Here is a 21,513-nt window from a genome sequence, read left to right as displayed (position 1 = left end):
ATCTTTGCAAATCAGTTAAACCTGGTTCAAGAGAAAAATGTCACAAATTTCACCCAGGGTTACAATTTGAACAAGTTAAATTATCTTAATTATTCTGAATTGTTGCCAAATTTTCTTTGGTGAAAATGATTCTGGTGGATGTAAAGATGCAGACATATTGGTCGGCACTCCTGTTAAAGATATGTACAAAACCCCAAACAAATAAAAAATGCTTTATTTCAGTAGCATAATCGCAACCTATATAAAAAGTTGGGAAAATATAACATTTGAGTACATTTATTCAGTAGGGAAAAACCCCATGCTAAGCAACAGACACCATCTACATCACTGTTTTATTGGAAAGCATGTCGGGAAACGCCCTAGTCTAACATCAATATTTAGCGTTTTGGCCACCGACACTCAAAATGAATATGTGGGAAAGCGCATCATCGCCACTGTTAATTACAGTGGAGGATCTATGATCCTGTGGGCTTGTTTCCCTTTCAGAGGTCCTGAGAATGCTAGACTACATGAGATTAACTCTTCAAAGTACCAGGTGGTTTTAATAAACTCTGGTGAACTTTGCCAGAAAACTGAAAATGAGTCCATACAGGATCATTTAACATGATAGCCAAATCCAAAGCAAGTGGCCAAGTCAACACAGACCTGGCCATGACAATCTCCAGACCTAAATCCAGTCAAAACCTGTTGGAAGTACAGAGTTCATAAGACGGGACCCATGACTTTAGATCACTTAGAGACGGGGTGCAAAAAGGACTGGTCAGAGATGATCTACCCTGTCATTGTCATCTGCTTACCTGAGATCAATAACAAGTTTAGACGGCAAATCCTGATATTCTTCTACACAGCTAAGTTCTCTATCATGTTCTATTGGGTTCCCAAAGAACTCTTTGGACAGAAGTGATGCATGGTCCCTTTGAGAGATATGCTGTAGGGTCTCTTCAAAGTAAGATTTACCTGAAAGACGTCCTAAGCATGGCTCTCAGGCAGTATCCTGATCACATCCCAAAACCACCTCAGCTGATATCTTTCATTGGGGAGAAGTAGGAGTTTTTCCAAACAGATCTTGTAGACCTGTGTCTAGTGTATATCATGAACCGTTGGTGAGGGTGGGATTTAGGTGGATAATCAAATGGTGAGCTTTTCTTCTTGACTGTGCTCTTTCCTCAAATGACGATCTGGAGAAGTGATCAAATTACTACAGGCGAGGCTCAACTCCAACCCAACTCCAAGATGCCTCCTCTGAGGCAGAGATTGGCCTCCATCTTGGTGTTGACCCTCATGCAGGCCACAATTTTCAGCCTTATGAGGCTGAAGGCAACTGAACCACAACATCTACAATAACCAAAGAGAGATCTCTCTATAAACTGGACCAATTGATCGTTACCTGCACCCATCCAAACCTAGGTGGACTGGTCAACCAAGCTACTATGACCTCTTCAGCATTTCCTTGAAGGTAAAGCTCTGTGAAGACAAAGTGCTGCATTACAATGCTACAATGCTTTACCAGAAAGGTGCACCAATAGTTGCACCAAATGTGATTTATGTCAAAATAAATATTTTCTTAGTATGATCATAAATGCACTCAAGTTGAAAATATTACCTTGAGATTATCCTACTGCACTAAAGACTTTGTACATATCTGTACCAGGGGTGCCTGATGGATTATTAGGGGAAAGTATAATATTTGTTCTTCAGAATGCAGATGAGGAAGTTTTTACAAGAACACATGTTGACAGACTCTACACAATATCAATAAATGCAGTTATGGGTCTTGTACCAGGGACTAAAGCAAAAATCTTTCTTGATAAATTATAAGTAACACTTTTGTGTTCCCTGTGTAATAAAGCTGCAATTAGTAACAATAAGTACATAAAACATACAAATCCTCTTAGACTGAAACAACTGAATGTCTTTTTGGACACATCTCAAAATATATCTAAGTTCTGCTGTAGTGACTTTTTTTTAATGAACGTGTATTTTATTTTATGGCTTCAATGTTTTTCTTTTATGTGCCTGACTAGTAATTTGTTGGGATGATGTAAGCAATAAAGTTTTAATAGGAGTTTGAATGAAGTGCAGTAACAGCGATGGTCCGATCCACCCTGGCGCATTGTTCTGAATCTAAACACGTACAAATGACTACAAAGACACAAACCTCATGTTGCTAAACTGCTGTTAACACCATGGTTTACAGTGTCACTACACAGATAGAAAAGATATAAACATGTATTTGTTTGTGCTGTCATTTTCACTTTCTTTTCATTTTTACGTGGAATCCAAACACGGCTCTCGCCATCCATGTGATCTGCTTCCAACTGGCGATGACAGACGAATTCATTCAAAGTTACTCTGTCAAAAAGGGTTCCCATGGAAACGCCACAAACATTCCCCCATAGTTTCCTCCTCTCTGCTGGTGTTTATATTCCTTTGTTTGTCCATTATGCATCCCTTTCTGGATCTTTCAGCAGAGGCTTGGAGCAGCTTGAATAAATGAGAAGTTCATTACTTTGGGTCATACACACCCACAGCTCTTCGCTGATACATTAGATATTATGTTATGGGTCTTATTTCCATAGTAGCCAAGGCTCTTTTCAAATTTAGTGGGTCGGCAGCAGGGTTCTTTGCTAACTCTGTTCTTCCGACCCCTCCCAAGAATGCCTTTTTCAACCATGTGCTTCATGACGAGGTCATAGTTCAGCTTTTTTTTATCGCATTGACCGCTGCAGTACTGCAGCTGTATCGTCTCGTCGCTCTTGAAGCCAAGACCGAGTTCAGTTACGGTTAGTTCCAGCTTCCTAAGGGAGCAGGGTCTGGATTTGTGAGCTCTCTTAGTCCTTCGAGTCTGGGTCATGCCAAGGGACTGGTCCCTCCTTCTCTTTCTGTTCAGCATGGTTTCCAGCACGTGCTGAAGCTCCCCCTCCGTAAAGCTCTGCAGCATCACAGAAACTAAAAGAGATGAGAAAGATCAGCAGCTGTGTTATTGACAGGTGACAAAAGGGAGACTCGTCAGACTTCCTTGTAATTTTAAACCAAACATTCAAAACATCGAATTCGACAGAACCGATGGTTCAGTGAGATAGGGCGTTACAGTCGCTGCAAAAAATGAATTACATGTGCCAACAGATGAACTCTAATTTGTTTATTTTTCTTGTATTTGCACTGTCTCTCTGCACCGTATCTCTACCAGCATGACAAAGCATTACTTTTCCCTGAAGCCAATTAGCTGATAAACTGGTGTATGAAGCAAAAGTCCTATATATTCCCTTCTGTTGTGAAGGTCTTATGGAGAGTCGGTGAAGTATGAGGTGCAGAGGTTGTTTTAGGATGTTAAAACCTGCTCTATAAACAAATGAGTCAGACACTAAGTGTTCTGACTGAACCGTGGCAACCTATTCCCATGACTCCTTATCTTAAACCAGACCAAACAAGACGAAATAAATGGCGTTTCTCACACTCTGATAGTAGGGAGTTCATGTTGTTGCCTGTTGAGCGCGTCTTCCGGCGAAGATTTTCGGTCTGCCAGGGCAGCACTAGTGGTTCAGCTGAAGATATTGAAGAGGATTTGGGGGACGGTTCTGACGTAGAAGATGCTCGCGGATGTTTCACTTGGACTCTGAACTCTCTGATGGAGGCCATGTTTCTAATGAGGAAGGTGGACAGGGCTGCAGCACAGAGCACGAAGGCAAAAGTAGCACCTTTCCATAACTTCATCTTAAAACGTGGGGTAGCATTGAAACTCTGCAGAGAGATGGAGACAGAAAAGGGACAAAGTTAAGATAGTTTGTCAAATTTGAAGAGCAGACATGGATGTGAAAGTATGCTGTTAGATTTCTGTAACTTTCTTTATTGGGACTTTTGTTTTAGCATGCATTTACTTTTTTCATTCTCTTATCAGCTTGTCTGAAGGAAGAGCAGATAAAATAATGGTGTGACTCTGCATTTAGGGTGCTCTTCCATCAGGGGGCAACACAAGTATTTAAAGAAAAAATACTTTAAAAATAAATAAAGTTTATTTGTATAGCACATTTCAGCAACATGGCAGTTACAAACAAGTGACCTTCCTGTTGTTCTGTAAGAAAGAATAGTTGTAATGATGCTAGAAGGGTTAGGGTAGACTTGTTTGAAATTAAAATATTATTTTCCCATCATTTGATAATTTCTAAACTATTTTAACTGATCAAGCCAGAGATTTTAGAACAAGGATGTCAAAAATGTGGCATGGGGAGCTATTTGTGGCTCTTGAAATGATTTTGGTTGGGCCATGACCACAAGTCAATGATGATTTAAGAAAAAAAAAAAAGAAGAAAAATCTGGCCGCCAAAATAGAAAACAATTGATGACCCCCCAAAATTTGGAAATTGACTGTTTTCTTTTAATAAGACAAAAGTTCAAAGCCCTTTTTAATGTTATGGATCTTTAATGACATACAAATGTATTGATTTATTGATTCTTGATTTATTGTTGAACAGGAAAACTGTCACAAACTATGTTTTTCTTCCTTTTTTTTTTAAATAAATGAATTTTGTGGCCCACCACTAGTTTAAATGTTCACATTTTGACCCCTAGGGTAAAACGTTTGGACACCAGTGTTGTACATTTTGACATTCAAGAAACCTTCAACATCATCAGTGTAACTTTATTCAGTAATTCAATCTAAAAAGTAAAACTCTTATATAATAGAGATTCATTACTTCAGTTTTTATGATCAAAGCTTACAGATAAGAACCCCACATTTTCTATCTCAAAATATTACATTTTTATTCAGAAATGTTGATCTGCTGAATAGTTTTCCCATGTTTTGCAGAGTATAGGAGCTCAACGCATGGTCGGAGCTCATGTTGCATGAACAGCAGCGTAACATGGAAGAGATCAGGATGTTGTTTTTCTCAGGTGTTAAGATGGCAGATGGCTTTAATAGCTCTGAATCAAACGACTGGTTCGTTAGCAGGTCGTTGCCAAATGTGATGGGATCTTGAAGAGGTAATTCAACCATTTGATTAAGCTGTGTTGGATCAGATCTAAAACCAGCCAATCAACTTCAGTGATGTTGACAGCGTCTGCAGGAGCAAAGTAAAATCAAATCAATCAACCAAGAGAGCTTGACAGCAGAGGGAAACATGAAATGTTCTAACATTTCCTGGTAGATGTCTGCACTGACATGATAAAAACACAGTTGGCAGAGTTTCCCCCCACAAAACCTGTCGAGCCCAATGGGAGGGACGTTGAGGCAGCCCACCATGTTTTTGTGTTTATAAAATTTAAAAAATTACAAAAGTACAGAGATGCACAAGCAGCCATCATGATATGAAGGTGAAGGGACAGTGCAATTGGTGTGCATCCCCTCCCGCCCAGTTCAGTGTGTAAACTTTATACCTAGCTTAATCCGTCTTTACTGTCATTAGTGTATAAAAACCCTATTGAAAATGAACAAACAACACTTAGCCTAATGGGGGGCAAGTAAAACCTGGTGGCCCGCCAGGCTTATAATGCACTGCGGAAACCCTGGTGGACAAGCGGCATGCACAATTTTCTTTCATATGATTCGGAGGCTTTGGACCACCAAGCAGCAGTTGGTCATGTTCCGGATATGTCTGACTCCATGCCTTGAGAACCTCTCCCAAACTCTCGAAGTGGCTCTCAGGCTGTATTTATCTGTTTTACTGGTGCACCTTTTTTCTGCCACTTCAACTAATCTTTTCATTAATATGGAGGAATTCAGATGCTTTAGCAATGACTTATATATTTTGTGGAGGGTGTCCACAACTATCTGCATGACTTCTGTCAAGTCGGCAGGCTTCCTCGTGAGTGAATCAGAACAGAACATAACAGAACAATCTGAATTTTGAATTTCTTTAATGCGTTTCCCTCGACTTTTTTAAGTTTTCCAGAAACATTTTGATAATAATCAAATATGCTGTCTTGTAACTTCCTGGCCTTTAAGAATGCAGTTTGTGTTTAAAGTTTGCCTCGTCAAACTTACGCCGTCTGGGTGGATTTTTCACCGTTTCACTGCTTGGATGACAATATAAACTTCTTTAATTTATTTGAATGTTTCTTTAAAGAGAGCAAACACATTCCTGCCATTACAGGAATCTCTTGGCCACACCTATTTGCTAAGTAGTGTCTGATGAAGCCCTTACGAACATGTGTTTGCCTAGATCCCATTATCACGGACAGCCCAACCCTCCCTCCCACCGCAGCCGCCACAAAAACTCAATTTAGAGTAATCCAGCCTCACGTTCCCCCCCCTAAAGCCCTCTTTCTGGTATTCAAGACATTTTGTTGTATTTTTCATGTTGTGTGACAAGTGAGCAAAGCATTTCCTCAGATTCGGAAATGGTACGCTGGCAGAGACTTAAAAGCAAATCCAGACCAGTCTTGCAAAGCGTTTTGCCAGACTGGAGCCTGTAGCGTATACGTACAGGCTGCCGGGTTGTTTACAGTGAAGGGGAGAAAGCCACATATTTCTGCCGCCTGGTCCACTACAGGAATGAAAATACAGCATGAATATGATCTGTAAATCTGAGTACAGTAAAAAGAGGGCTTATGCATTTCAAGTTTTTTTTTTTTTTTTTTTTTTTTTAACGAGCTGTGGGCAAATTATAGAAACCACTGAATGTGAGGGTTTTGGACGACACAAACAAACAAACTCCATGCTTGAGTAACCGAAGGATAAACGCCGTGTAAACATGAACCAGCAGTCCTATCAGTTAAAGCTCGACTCGTCAATCATAATTCCATATGGGTCTGAGATGCTGAGGAGTCTCTGCGCAATACTATTCATTTGACAGTCAAACATGTCGCCCAACAACCTCGTTTAATGTCCAGTCTATGTAAATCAGGCATGGAGCAGCAGCCCTTGGGTACGTATGACATCTACTCCTTATTGCTCATTCTGATCACCAGACAAGATCAACTGATGTTCCATGTTTCTGCTGGTTTAACGCAATAAAAAAAAAAAAAAACTTTTCTGTCTTATGTAATTTAATGTTTTTTTTTGTTTTTTTTTAACAGGCCATTGTTGAAAATGAGAATTTGCTCTCAATCAACTTAACTGTTTAAATAAAACTTAAAGTAACATCAACAACTTAAACTAGATATGACATGAAAAACCAAACAAGGTTCCTTTGCACTGTGACACTAGATTCCAATATTTTTCCTGCCTGGATAAAGACAGAAATACCTTTTTTCCAGACTTTATTCTCTATCAAATTGTGTAAAATATTGTCCTACTTTGTGTGCTTCCTCTGTGTACTGCAGTTTCTTTTATTCCTTTCTTCATTTCTCCATCTCCCTTATGTTTTTCTCATTTCTTCCTTCCCCCTTATGTTCTTCACTTTTCATCCTTTTTAAACATTCTCCCATCCCTGTTTTTCTTGATCTCCTAGCTTCCTTTGTTGTGACCTTCCATCTTTCTTTTTTGCTCTTAACTTCCTTTCTTGTCCCTCTTTGCATCATGTTTACCTTCCTTCTGTCCACTTTTCCTTCCTTTTTCCTACTTCCTTTACTTTAACATCTCTTTTGTGCTAACTCCCTTCATTTTTTTGTCATGTCCCTTCTTCTTTCCTTTGTATTTACCAACCTTTAGATAGTTTATGTATTACTTCATTCATTCTTTTCTTTCTTGTCTTCTACCTTTTTGTATTCTCTTTGTGTTCCTACTTTATTTCCTCTCCTGTACCGTTCTTGTGTTTTTCTTTTGGTCCTTCCTCTATTCAATTCCTTGTCCTACCATACATTCTATCTCCATCCATCTTCTGTTTTTTTTTCTTTTCCTCAGGTTCCTCATTTAAAGCCTGCCCACTGCAGAAACATTCAGAAAAATCCCCTTGCCTCCTGTTCAGAGTGATAAATTGTCAATAGTAATAGAGTCAGTTTGTTATGATGAACGGCCCAGAATGAGATCACTGTTTGCTTCTTCTATTAATAGGTCAGTTTGGGGCAATTACTCATCCCCGGGAGTTAGCCGTTTCACACCGCAGCGATGCGTCAGTGTCCTCAGCTCGTTAACTCGGCGGCTCATCTCGATAAAACAATTACCTCGTCAAGAGGAGATGAGGCCTCTGGCGTGTCGGTGGCTGACACTGGACGAAGCCGAGCCGCCGAACGCTGATCTCACGTCCCCTGAAGACGCTTTGATTGTCATAATTGCTCCACTCAGAAACACATTAGTCACATCTGCAGTCGATTGCCAGCAATAAAAGTGCCAGGGAGCATTCGGCAGCTTGCTCAGACGGTCACGGAAAATTAATCAGCTCAGACATTTAATATCTACCTCTGGCCTTTACTGCTGAGGACATAAATACATGGATACTGATAGGGAGGAAGGAGAAGTGGGGAGAGGGAGCATTGGTGTTTTCTTTTGAGTTGAAATGGAAAGACACCATGCAAACGGAGATGAACAGTAACGCAGAGGATACAGTGGAACCCCAGAGGACTTTTCACCAGAAGGAAAACCCATCCTCAAAAAGAGACCTAAAAGTACAGATGAGCTGCAAAGACAACTCGACCAGCTCCCACACATCCTCAACATGTCTGGCTCTTCACAAAAGCATCACGTGGCGATGTGTCCCTGCACGCTGCTGTGCCGGAACAGAGGGTGATTTAAGGTGCAAGGCCCAAAACAAACTGAGAAAATCCTCCATTCATGAACAAACAAGAGCTGAGTCCAGCCAAGGAAGCCTAACGCCTTCAATATCACAACTTTTATGTAAGAATCGGCACCTGAAATGTTGACCTAAAGAAAAGTATGCCTATGTACAGCACAGTACAACATGTGGCTTTGCCCAGGGCGCCGCACAGGAGGACACAGGAGGTGTCAAAAGATCAAGAAAATTTTCACCTGTTTATCAGGATATACTTGCTTTGTGCCATTATCATTTGACACTTGGAGTTGTTTCTTTGCAGGATCTATCTACTCCATCAGTCTCATCCTATCTATTCCATCTTAACTAGGGTGCCTGTCATACAATAACCACTCACTCAGCATATGTAGTCAATACCTGGTTGTACTTTGAATCGAGGTTCAGGTATATACACTTTTCTATTAAAACTGTAACCGTTAGTTACTGTTAAGTCTTTGGGTGTCTTTAGGCCTAGTCTATGCGCAGTCAGCTATCTGAGAAAACAAATACACTTTGTTTTGGCCTTTTATCCACACAAAAAGTCCATTTAATATCACTAAAAATGATTGTTAAAACTGTGACCAAAGTGACGATTTGAGAAAACTCTGCATTTGTTGTGTACATTTGAAAATGGAGATTTGGGATCCCACGCATGACAGTCTGCCAGTGTGCCTACTTGCTTGCACAATTCCCAACTGACATTGTCTTGTGTTTTATTAACTTTATAAACTATATAAAAGTAATTCAACCTATAAACCTGTCTACACAAATGAACCTCCTGGCGCCATTTTTAATTCCTAACAAGAGGTTGTGGTTGTTTTCTGATTGGCTGACGTGTCTTAGATTTGCTCTACACTGCCCCCTATGGGTTTGGCATGTTTAAAACAACGCTCAGAGCCGGATTTGTGCGGGTTCATGTGGATGAAAACTTTTCTGAAACCGGTCCTGTGTGTAGAATGTTTCTTAAATGGCGTGGCAAGACTATTTGTTTTTATAAATACTCGGCTACAGGCGTACTAGGCTTTAAAGTGTAACACTTGAGGTGTAAGCCCGTTGCGTAAAGTTACAAAAATGTGGATCACCACCAGCTGAAACGGGAGAGCAAGCCCCGTCTCAAAAGGGTGACGAAAGAAATCTGAGGTTTTGACCAGCACTGACATGGCAATGCATTAAGACAGGTTACTTTAACATCTGCCTGTTGATTCAGGTGTCTCATCTTCCTCTTGACAGATTTCCAATCAGGTTTAAGTCAGATGAAAATTAATGTGTTCAAGAATGTTCAAAACTATCCCCGAGGCATTATGCATGCATCAACGCAAGCAATATGCAGTTGTAGGCCAGTCCTTGAACATCAACTGAGCTCTTGTTTCTACTCAAAGATTGTATTATCTCAAATGACACAATAAAATTGACGTGTTCAAGAAATAATTGGGTCAGTGGCCGTGGTGCTGCTAAGCCGACAGTAATGTAATTACAGCGCCATGGCACTCGCATCCTTCCTTCCTGCTGCTGCCAGAGGGAGAAACTCAACATAATGCCACGGCCAATCAAAGATGAAGCAGAGAACTGTCAAAATGGGCATAGGTTACATCAGTGGTTAACACCAGAAGACAGGGGGGGTTTCTTGTCTGCCGGCTTGGAACTGGACCAACACTGGAGAGATCACAGACGAACTGAATGAAGAGCTTCTTTGTGCAGATACCAGCTTTTTGTGCCTCTTCCTATAGACTCCCTAAATACAGCCTGTTCTGTCTCTCAGTAACTCACACACATGCCATAAACACGCACACACTGCCGTGGCGTGGTTTCACTTTTCTCAGATCATCTGACGCAGACATGCACAGATAAACTTTCCAACCCTGCGGTATTCGCCAGAGTTCCCATCTCTGCTTTCATGTTCCTACAGCAACATCACCCAACACTAGATTATCCAGATTACATAATACCACTGCCTTTTGATATTAAGAACCTCCCTCGGGCCTGACTTTTTGTGTTTGTGTGTACATATATTTATGCCACTGCACAACCGGGACATCTACCTACAGAACATGAATGCTCTGCTCCACCCATGCGACCGGCTGCTTCTGCACTGCACTGAACACACCCTGTAAATACCTGCGCTGGAAAGATAACAGCAGCATAACAAACAGTGGCGAAGGCGCCTACTGGGTTGTTGCAGGGAAACAACTTTCTTATGGAGCCCCATAGAGGCCTAGTCTTGTGTTTTCCTCTCAAGTGAGCATCAGGAGGGCCGGGGACAGTGCCTGGAGAAGGTAATAGGGACATATTCCAAAGATCAGTGCGGGATTAGCACTAATGCCTGCCGGGTTTATCTGTAGTCACGTGGACAAACACCTGGCTGCAGTGTTGGTGCCTCTCTCTCTCTGTGTGTGTGTGTGTGTGTGCGTGTGCGTGTGTATAATACCTTGTGGGGACGATTTTCCTGACATATACTACATTGTGGGGACCAATCGCTCCTCGTGGGGACACCCTGTTTTTGGGTCAGGGGTCAGATTTAGGGCTAAGGTATGAATTGAGTTTTGGTTAGGGTTAGGTATGTGATGGTTAGGGTTAGGAAAAGGGTAAAGGTAAGGTTTAGGCTGTAGAAATGAATGGAAGTCAATGGAAAGTCCCCACAAAGATAGCAACACAAACGTGTATGTGTGTGTGTGTCAGTGCTAATCCATCTGACACCTCAAACTCAAGGGTTAGGCCAGCATGCTCTGAGAGAGAACAGGCGCCTCTTCCTCTCAAACCCGCCTCGAATGTCGGAGTAATGAGGAGGAGAAAAGCGACAACCTTTGCGAGTCGGATCTGACGCTTTGGTGCTCAAAAACGGTTGCGACATAAATTGGGTGATCTGAAGCAGGACTTGTTTTCCTACCAGCATTTGTTCTTCCTGATGAAATAAAAAAGAAGTTAGGTAAAAAAAAAAGCCTTGCGATTTATTTGCGCAGCCACATCAATTGGCTAGAGCTCTGTCACACAGCAACCAAAGGATCATTAAAATAAAGCCTGGAACTTGTTAGTGTGAGAGCTGCTGTTCATTAAGACACAATTTTACACACATTTTACACATTCTTGTGCTTTTCTACTTGGTGACTTTAAAAAAATTTAAGTTTGTGGATGGATGAATATGGATTAATAGTTGACAAACAGCCTTGCACAGGGCACCGCTACTGATCCTGCTGCTGTCCAGGTGGCACTGTGTGAACATTTAATACCAGGCTATTAGAAAAAGTCTTGATTTACAAAAAAAAAAAAAGTGTACATATCTAACGGATAAAGAGAAAGTTTCATGACAGCTGGATTAGAAACAATCTTGCCTCAGCACTATTTGTGTTACAGAGATTGATGTTATGTGGGCTACTTTCTAAAGAAGAGTCCCTGAGCTGCTATTCTGGACCTTAATCTGACCACGCCAGATCCTCTTTTAGCACAACAGCATCGACTCTAAACCCTTGTTAAACAGGCGGATGTTTCTGCCGCGGAAGGTTTGGTGGCCATCTGCCACTCTATGAACTCCACTTTCAAATCTGAGCAAAAGCAATGGAAAGAAATTAATATAACGCTATACGTAGTGCTGTAATCGTCCCAGGATTCAGAAGAGTGGTACTGCATGGGAATTTTTACAAACTAATCATTGACTGGTTATCGATATTAAGGTGTACTGAGGTTTTAATAAGTTTTTTTTTTTTTTTTTTTTTTTTTTTACAAAACTGCTCAAATATTCTGCCACCACAGTCATGGTTTAAAATGGAGGTGCACCAAGAAGTTGGCTTTTGACTGGAATTCGCTGGAATTTAGTTTGATCAGCCGAGATCAATAACCAGCCGGTAGAAAACTGAAGGACCGTGTTCTTCACATAAACACTTTGTGGATGGTGTGTCTGCATGATAGGGACTCTGTCAACTTTCACCATAACTGTGGCGTTTAGAAGGAAAAATCCCAAGAAGCACGGAGATCTAAAAAGTAATTTAAAAGCAAACTATATATCCGGACAGCGAGAGAGAGCAAGACTTTAAGCAGATGCCAGAGTGGCTAATGAGTGTGAAAAAGTTTGGTTGTGAAAATGTTGATTTATCTTTTGCAAATCTGAGTTAAAGATTTGCATTTTCTCAGGAATACATGAAGAAACTTCCATTTTCTTAATGCTAGCCATCCTAACATTATTATTATAAGATATTTAAAATGTAAACATTTTAACCATTTCCTAAGTTTCATTTTAAAATACTATTAAAATTTTCCTCACATTTAATTATTAAATGAAGACCATAATGTAAATAAAATGTTTTGAAAGTTTGTCTTTTAAAAGAGGAAAAAGTGATGCCGGTTTTCCTCTACCTTTCTTATTGCTGGTCACTGCTGGTCAGCTGGTTGAAAGAAGGCTCCTTGTCTTGAAATGTGGAGGCAAATTCATCTCTTTTTAAATATACCTAATAGTAGCAAAAAATCAGCAAAGTCATGATGCTCCTAAAATGATTCCATCCGTTTATTGAATTGCAATTGAGATGTAGAACATGATCTCACTGTTTTTATTTCAAACATTCCTATTGCTACCAGATTGGTTACTTCAGTTATTATGTTGTTTATAGATTGGATTTGTTGATTTTTCTTTGATACAGACTTAATTGAAAATAATAAAAGTAAAAGCTTTTGAGTGCTCATTGTGCAGAATGTTGTATCTTCCTGCGTTTCTGCTCTTTACAAAGTCACAGGTTTAACAAACCCTAAGTTTGCAAACCAGCTGTAGTTTTAAAGCAGCATTACTTTAACAGTGATGAACGGGATTCATCTACTTCACTCTTCTGGTAAGCAAGGGAAAAGTTTAGAAGCTTCCAGAATCTTTATAAAAAAAACCAGCATACAGTAATGATTTAAAAACCGTGATGTACCTTAGTGGTAACCGGCTCATGCTTGGTGTTAATATTGTGGTTCCGGACAGAACAACCTCGGATGCCGTTTCTCTTATCTTGTCTGATTTGTGCTGTGGTTATCATGTCGTGCTTATTCTTCCTATAATAACAAATGTTCTCTTTGAGAACATTTGTTTAATGAGAGCTCTTAAACACCTAATTTAATTTTGAGGTTAAGACGGTACAGTTGTTCTGGAAAGCAGACCTTTGGGGAAGGAGAATCTGTGCTGGTGCGACGTTGATCTCACGCTTTAGCTCCCTCCTGTCACAATCAGATTTGTCAGGTTATGAAAGTTGAACGCCTCAGTTGACTTTAGGCTTAACCTCGATCAGGCCTCTTGGGGCACAGCTAGATACAGCGTAATCTCTACGTATGATATGGGCTTAGTGCAAAGTGGATCATCACTTTGATAAAAATAATCCAAGAGAGGCTTCACTGCTTTTTACAGCACATGTAATGTTTTATTATCTCAATCCGCGTAATAAACTAATAAAGCTGCAGCTCTATAAAAGAAAATGAGTGGAGGACTGAATGCCTTTGCAAGGAGCATCCAGCAAACAACTATGCATGAAAATGAGGCACAGCACCACCACTTTGGCTGAGTGACAGAAAAAAAACAAAAAAACTTTTCATGTCTGAAAAACAAACGTGTCTGCTTACTAGGAGTGAAATAATTACAATAACCATCTACTTTTTTGTTGTTTTTGTGCTTGGTCCAGCTTGGTGGCATGCCCCCTTGTAATCAGTGGCCGCTACTCTGCAAACATTTCGTGCCAGCCCGGCTGCTGCGCACCGCTGTCATGCGGTTGCAGCGAGGGCTGCTTGTTGATACAGATAATCCAACGTGTGTTTTCTGCCACTCAGGCACTTAGAGAGGCATCTCTGTCAGCAGCACCTAACGCCTTCCCACTTAAGCTGCCAGCTTAAACTAGCAAAAGATGATGTGCGCTGTCCTTACCGTTCGGCCTGCTAATCCAGACTTAGCTGCGTGGCGTCGGCTTCAGCTGACCTCCTCAGGCAAGTGCTGACTGGGTACGTCCATCTTCATCACAGGTGAGGAGCATAGGCAGGAGTCCTTCTCTTTTCCCATGAATTGTGTCACAGCTCCTTCGCCTCGCGAGTACAGGAGGTGTCCTGACTTGATTCAGGTCCAGGATGTCTTATTCTTTGATCATATTTGCTTTTCCATTGAACTCTTCTGAGTGGTGAAGATCAAAATCAACATTCCTCTGAATGTAAGCATGCTCTTTGTGGCAGCCAGATTGATCCATTCAAAAGAAGAAGAAGGTGGGGAGGAAAAAGAGCTTGAAGGGACTGTAGGCTTCAGTTCAGAAAACGCCCATCAACATGTCTCTTCGCGCAGAACTTCTTGCTCTTCTGTCTTGCAAAAAAGAAAGCCTTTAACCTAAAACAGAAGGGGAGAGCAGAGCTGAGGTGCAGTGGCATGCAATAAACAGATCCCACAGATGTCTTAACTTTTATCCCATCTGTTGAAGGACTTGAGTCCCCTCAGAGCACTTTGTCTCCACTGATGGAAGGACAATGCACATCTTACCCTCTTTTCCAGCAGCAGGTCCTCTGTTGTCCTCCCGGGGGGGAACTCTGTCGGGTGGAGAGGATGGGTTAGGGTGAGGAGGGAGAGCGTGGTTACTCTTAAGTGGAGCAGAGAGCTTCTTTCTGATGCCTCTGCTTGCCTCTCCCCCCCTCAAACTGTTGCTCCTCCTCCTCCATAGTTGTGCTTGTGGGCCGAGTCGGATTACTCCTGATATGTTAATCTTCCTGGCTCTAACTCCAGGAGCACTAAAGGATGCTTTGGCCTGAGCAGGAGCTTACATTCACCTTCTGCCGCAAGGGAGTCTGCCATCTTAAGCAGGCAATTGGTAATAGCCTCAACTGGGCAGATAGGGTCTGCTGAAGCAAGTGCTTTCCAATCATTTAGGGGGAATTAGGAAAGTTCACAATTGGTTTAAAAGGCTTTGAGATGACATTAAAACCCATCTAAACAGAGTTATCACAAAAGAAGTGTTTCATGATTCAATCTGGAGTCAGCCGGAGATAAAACCATGACTCTTGTTGAGGATCTCGCATTTCCCTCCTCTCCGGACCCGTGTTTCAGCCCGTGAGCCCTCGAGCGGCAAATGAGGAGCAGATGGTCGTACTTTTGGAAGGTATCAGGCAGTCCAGACTGCAAATCTAAATAAATACCCTGTTCCCAGAGGAAATGTGTCAGGTGCGCGGGGTCGGTAATGTCTAAACAGAATCCAACCTGTTTAGAGATGAGCTAACCGATGCACAAGATCGGAGGAGACGCCACGAAACTTCACAGGTGTTGCTTTTAGGGAGCGTAAACCTTCTTAATAAATCAGCTCAAGAGGTGTGTTTGAAGCCAGAGATGGATGAATAAATTTGAACATGAGCCAGCAACACAACAGGAAGCAAATTATTTGCTAACAATTATCTTATTCTAACAACATGACTCATTCAGACACACTCAGCCCAGTGTCAACACAAATCATAGTTTACAGGCGAAGATGTGGTTCAGTGTTTACGTTCTATGCCTCATAGATACTTTAGAAATGAGTGGGAACAAAATGGAAATACCAGAGGAATTTCCTGCCGGCTTTCAAGTTCAGATGACATAAAACCAAGGACCTAAAACTGGTTGTGCTTTTGGCGCTTGTAGTGATACCCAGAAAAAAAGTATTTCTAACCATTCAAGGATAATTACCAGCCACAGATGTGGAGCTTCCCCTCAACATGTTTAAACACATGAATCTTTATTTCAAACTGAATTTCATGAAGAGAGATGCTGGTCTTTTTGTCCCTTTGCCACTTAATACATTAGCAGTTTTAGTTTTTTCTGGGCATGAAATGTGGCTGTTCACAGCACAGTGTTTCGTCCAAGGAGAACTACTGGACCATGGATCCAGAAACTACACCAATCCCACCTTAACCATCTTCCAGATACAATCTAGAAATTACTTTGCACAGTGGCATTCTGACAAAGCAATACTTTCTAAAATTTCTTATCTTTAAATAGATGGATTAATTTGACAAACAGAGGTTGAACTGTGCTCTGTACAAGAAAGATGATACAAACTAAACTGCAGCTGTTTTCAACCATCAGGAGCCATATTGGATTTTGAGGCTGAAGTTGGTGGAAAAACTTCAGATTTTAATTATTGTAATTTATACTTTAGATGACCTTTCTGTTTATTTCTCCCAACCAGGAACATGGAAAGTTCCACTTCTGAGTACAACTAGATAAATAAAACATGCAAATCTGATTGAAATTGGCAGTATTTTTAGTTTTGCCCAGGAAGGGACTTAATCCCTCAGGTTGCAAACAGATTTGCGTGTTTGTGTTTGAATGTGGCTTCGTGAGACTCATAGCAAAACAGTTTATGCAGTCGGAGGCTTTTTCAAATTTGTTGTAATACAGACTGCTACAGGAAATCTTTCCTGCCCACACCCAGATAGAGATGGCTATCTGCTCACTGCCCACATTTACAATGTGTGTTGTAAATGTTACAGCATCATTTAGTTTCTCTTTGGGATCAATAAAGTATTTTTAATTGAATTGAAATTGAAAATAACTAGGAAAGTGCTGTACTAATTCAGTCCATTTACTAATTAAAGGGGATAATGTAGAGAACTTCCAACGCGGACAACTGAACCAATGTAAACTGCTGCCTTTTAAGTTGAAATCTGGACTCAGATTACATCTGGATAAATAAAACATGCAAATCTGATTGCATCAAACTCTGTCTAACTCTATCTTAATAGCAAATCAGACAATTGGATAGAGAGATCCTAAATACTGTGCTACTGCAATGTCAACTGAACGCCTGCAACCTCATATAAAGTTTGCATATACTTGAACCCATTCAGAAATGCCTACAGCTACCTATTTTAATAATTCAAACACCAAATATAGCTTAATATGCCTTATAAATATAGCTTAATATGTTCAAACTGATCACTACCACAGAAGCCATTATCTACGGTCTTCCTCATCTCTACTGTTTAGGGTACAGCCAATAGGCACCAAGGAAAATGATTGTTGCTCCTGGATTGGCTGCTTTACAAATGACAGCATTGCAGCAACTTCCCAAGCTGTATTTTATTTCAATTATTTTTGAAGTGCTCTATGGGAAAAATGAAAGAATTATTCAATTTTTTGGGGAATAATATGAAGTTCTATTCCCCAAAATTTGCAAAAAGGGTGGGCTCCACTGTACTACTGCTATTATTTTTCCTAATGTATTTTTTAGATGACAAATAGACAGTGTGCTTACTGCAGGTATTACTTTGTTGTTGTTTTTTTTGTACATTTAGCAGCCATATTGGATTTTGAGTCTGGTGTTGGTGACAAACCTTCAGCTTTCCTGCTTAAAATACGAAATAAAATTCAGGGGATATTTCTGTTTGTTTTTTTTTTTCCACCATAATTTCAGCTTGAAAATTCAAACAAAAATGTTTTAACCAGACATGTTGTTTTTTCAACACAAAACTAACTGGAAAAAGTCCAAACCTGTTGTATCTATCAATGTGGTGGTTCCTGGAAATATAAGTGTTTACTGAGATGGTTCCTATTAGAAAGGGAGATTATAAAAAGTAGATCTGTCTTATTGTTTAAAGTACAACGGAGATCAGCGATGTGCCAAAAAATCAAGACAATTCCTCGTCTTTCTCATACTTGGAGTGTTATTCTGGGAGTCGGCAGGTGCAAATCCCACCTTGAAAACGCGAAGCAGACATGATCATTCACGCCAACTTTGACATAAAGTTCAGTTGCGGGCCAGAACAGCACATGTAAACGTATAACGACTTCCAGTTAGCAGGGGAGGTCATGCTTTTGTAGCCTTGAAAGGGATCCATCGGCACAGAAGTATTTCCTAACACTAGGCAGGAACAATTTCTGCTTTATACATATTGTTCACAGATGTGTAAGTATTCAAAGCCCAGCCCCGACTGTTTGCTAAAGCCTAACAGCTGTTAATTGCAAAATCAAGTCAGAGACAGCGCAAGTCAAACAACGAGTTTGTATACACTGAAAAGTCTCTCTCAACAGCAAAGATTACATTAGTCAGAAAGACTTTTGTGTTTGAACACACAAGAACAAAGAAAAGGAAAAACAAAGAATTCTTCCAATCTTTATATGATCAAGATCCATATGCTGGGGATTGAACCTTTTCCACTGGGCGTGTATGAGTGAAGAACCGCTTTCTGTTTAGTTTGGGGCAAGATTTTAAGGAAGCCCACAATCAGCAACACTATAAACAAACCATTCCAGTTGAGGTGTCATTAAAACGACTGGAAATCAGGCACAACCATTGCTGCTCTCTCGTCTTGCCCAATCTGCGGTTTGACGATTGGACAAGTTGCCCTTTTGCCAAACTGTCATCTCGGCGAGTGGAAAGCTACTTTCCAAAGACTTTGAGTCTAAACAGACATTTCTGCACAGAAAGCAGAAGGATAATGAGAGCTTTGTCTGACTTTTTTTTTTATGTTGACAGACGACCACATTTTGTCTGAGAGACTTGGTAAGGTAAATGGCTCCTGGCTGAGGGACAAATATACAAGGCAATTTGCTACTATGATCAGAAGAGCAGAGGCCAAGAGGTGAAGATGCCTCTAATCTTTCCAAAGAACCCTTTTGGCTTTTGGACACGTCCACTTCAGATTCTTCTGCTGCAGTTTAGGCTACACCCTCTCCCCCCCCTTTTTACATGTTTTCAACCCCATTCAATTGCAATCAATCTAAACTGTTTAAAAGCATGATTAAACTCAACAAAGTGTCAGGAAACTCTATTTAGCACAAGTAAATGCTGCCCTCACCTGTCGGTGGTTCCTAACTACATGCAGAAATGACTGAACATTCATCAGCAGAACTTAATTCTTTAATGGAAACAAATTTTCTGTCTTCTTGTGTCAGATTTTTGAGTGTTTTCTTCTCGGCTCAGTCTTCTTTCTGATCTCCTCTAAAGCTATTTCATTCAAGAAAGTCATATTTCTGCCTTCTGCCATTAAAACCTTTGGTATCGTCGGGGCCAAAGGGCTGACGCAGGACTTTTAGTATTAAGCCGGTTGTGTTCAGGTGCTCAGCTGTCTCCAGCTTTGCTGCACTGGCTGCGGATTTGCGCTTTAGTACCCACGGGCACTGAGAAAACGGTGTGTTGCGGTCTCCGGAGCACCAGTCTGTCCAGCTGTATCTCTTAGTTAATCCTCGCAATGACTTTTGACTGCAGCTGGAGTCCTCCTGGCCTGCTGGAGGAGGATATGCTTCTCCAGTTTCTTCAGAAAACCTGAGAGGTGAGGGAGGGTCCTGCTGGAGCGAAACCTGAGAGCCGTTCTGAGGATCTCCCATAGAACATGTGGCGTCTCCTTTGTTCTCCGATGGATCAAACTTATTCATGCTCTGCACTGACTGCCATCCCAGCGGCACCACACACAGGCCCCTCCCATTAATCTTCTCTTCTTCTCTGAGAGAGCTGTAGGCCCTGCGGACCGACTCCAAACTATTAAACTTCATCACGGCACACAAAAGCTGGCCGAGCTCTTTGTGACGTTTGGCGTAGCATTGCAGCTCTTTGGGAAGCTCCTCTCCGGGATGCAGGATCCAGACTGATGCGACGTCACCCGGCGAGTCAAACCTCTGGAGGATGCTCAATAAGAGCGAAGGCTGCCCCGGGTCGGCTCCGTCCTCTGCGCTCTGCTCCTCTGAGGCGTTCCAGATGAGGAGGAGCCGGCTGGTCGGGGAGCACATCAGCCACTGAGGGAGAGCCTCTTTGCGTCGCACTTTGGTGCATTCCTCGTTCAACTCCAGGAGGTCCGAGCACTCTGCGGCCGCTAGAGTCATGTACCAGTTCGTGGTCAGAGCCTTTATCTGTGGCAAATATTTAACATTTTAGCTTTGTTTGCATTCTTACTGCGTTGTTTCTATTCAAACTGCGTCAGAGAGCACACAAACCTGAGAAGTACATTTACCTTTTTCAGACAAGTGAGAAGCTTGAGACTGACATAGCCCTGCTTGTTCTTCTGCATGTGTTTTAGCAGGAAGCCGTCCTCCGCCAGGTGACTGTCGGAGAACATTTCCTCCAAGTGGTCTTTAATCTTCAGGCAGAGTAACTGTGCTTCATGGTCTTCTGCATCCTGGTTGGATTCTGCACCATTTCTACAACACATTTTACAGTATTCTGTAAAAGCCAGCAGCGTAGGTTAGTCAAGCCTACGGTTTGACGTTTTCTTACCCATTCAGATCACTCATTGTGCCTCCTAATGGTGCCGTTTCTGGCATTTTCCACGCCAAATACAGGTATTCAAAAAGAGAGTAACAAAAAAACTACTGCAGCGGTATAAAACAGAGTGCGTAAAGTTTGCTTCTCCAGCCACAGTGATGCCAGTTGCTTTGTGTGGTATCCAAAACAACATTTTGTAAAATGCCACAGCCAGAATTCTGCCCAACACAATGCAGCCCCACAAAAACAGAGAGAACTTGCAGTCAAAACAATTTACTCTGCTACAAATGAGCTTCATGTGGGCACACTATTAGCTGTCATGAAGTGAATATTATTAGTGCGAAAACTAAGCTGCACAGCAGAGATAACAGCAGCGCGCCGACACAAAAGAGCAGCAACACCATTAGAGGTGTGAATTTCTGCAGTGCAGTTCAGAGCTGAGCGCACAATTGAATCAGAAATGTGATTCTGCTTAATTCCAACGTACACAATGCTGCGCGGTCTATAGAAGCATTTAAGTGTAAACAAAACCTGTCACTTAAATCCAGCTTTATGTTCTGCTTTGTGTTCTCATGTCCTCCGATATGATTCATCTGAGTCGGCAGGCCGTACCACTGAAGAACAACAGATCTATCACTTAACATTCATTTGCTTTAGGAAAGGTCCTTGTTCATATGTATGATACATGTATTACAGACACAAACCAAGACATGTGAATGCAATCCCCC

General features: G+C 41.3%; 2 protein-coding genes across 2 annotated transcripts; both read right to left on the bottom strand.

Annotated features, from left to right (window-relative positions):
- On the bottom strand, positions 1–16,694 carry LOC106936089 (neurturin-like). Its single transcript, XM_015016893.1, has 4 exons — positions 15,100–16,694; positions 14,503–14,949; positions 3,456–3,741; positions 1–2,949 (listed from the first exon to the last, which is right to left on the bottom strand). Exons 3-4 carry the CDS (start codon positions 3,712–3,714, stop codon positions 2,516–2,518), a joined length of 693 nt encoding a protein of 230 aa, XP_014872379.1. The 5' UTR covers positions 3,715–3,741; positions 14,503–14,949; positions 15,100–16,694; the 3' UTR covers positions 1–2,515.
- A 2,735-nt stretch (positions 16,695–19,429) lies between these two features.
- LOC106936080 (la-related protein 6-like) lies at positions 19,430–21,205 on the bottom strand. The gene is made up of 3 exons (XM_015016881.1): positions 20,798–21,205; positions 20,535–20,721; positions 19,430–20,433 (listed from the first exon to the last, which is right to left on the bottom strand). Exons 1-3 carry the CDS (start codon positions 20,842–20,844, stop codon positions 19,540–19,542), a joined length of 1,128 nt encoding a protein of 375 aa, XP_014872367.1. The 5' UTR covers positions 20,845–21,205; the 3' UTR covers positions 19,430–19,539.
- Positions 21,206–21,513: the final 308 nt, after the last annotated feature.

The sequence above is a fragment of the Poecilia latipinna genome, unplaced genomic scaffold, assembly GCF_001443285.1.
Source record: "Poecilia latipinna isolate Pla-1442-1.1 unplaced genomic scaffold, P_latipinna-1.0 Scaffold75, whole genome shotgun sequence".
NCBI lineage: Eukaryota > Metazoa > Chordata > Actinopteri > Cyprinodontiformes > Poeciliidae > Poecilia > Poecilia latipinna.
Note: the sequence above shows the minus strand (reverse complement) of the source record. Positions and strands in the feature narration are given on the sequence as shown.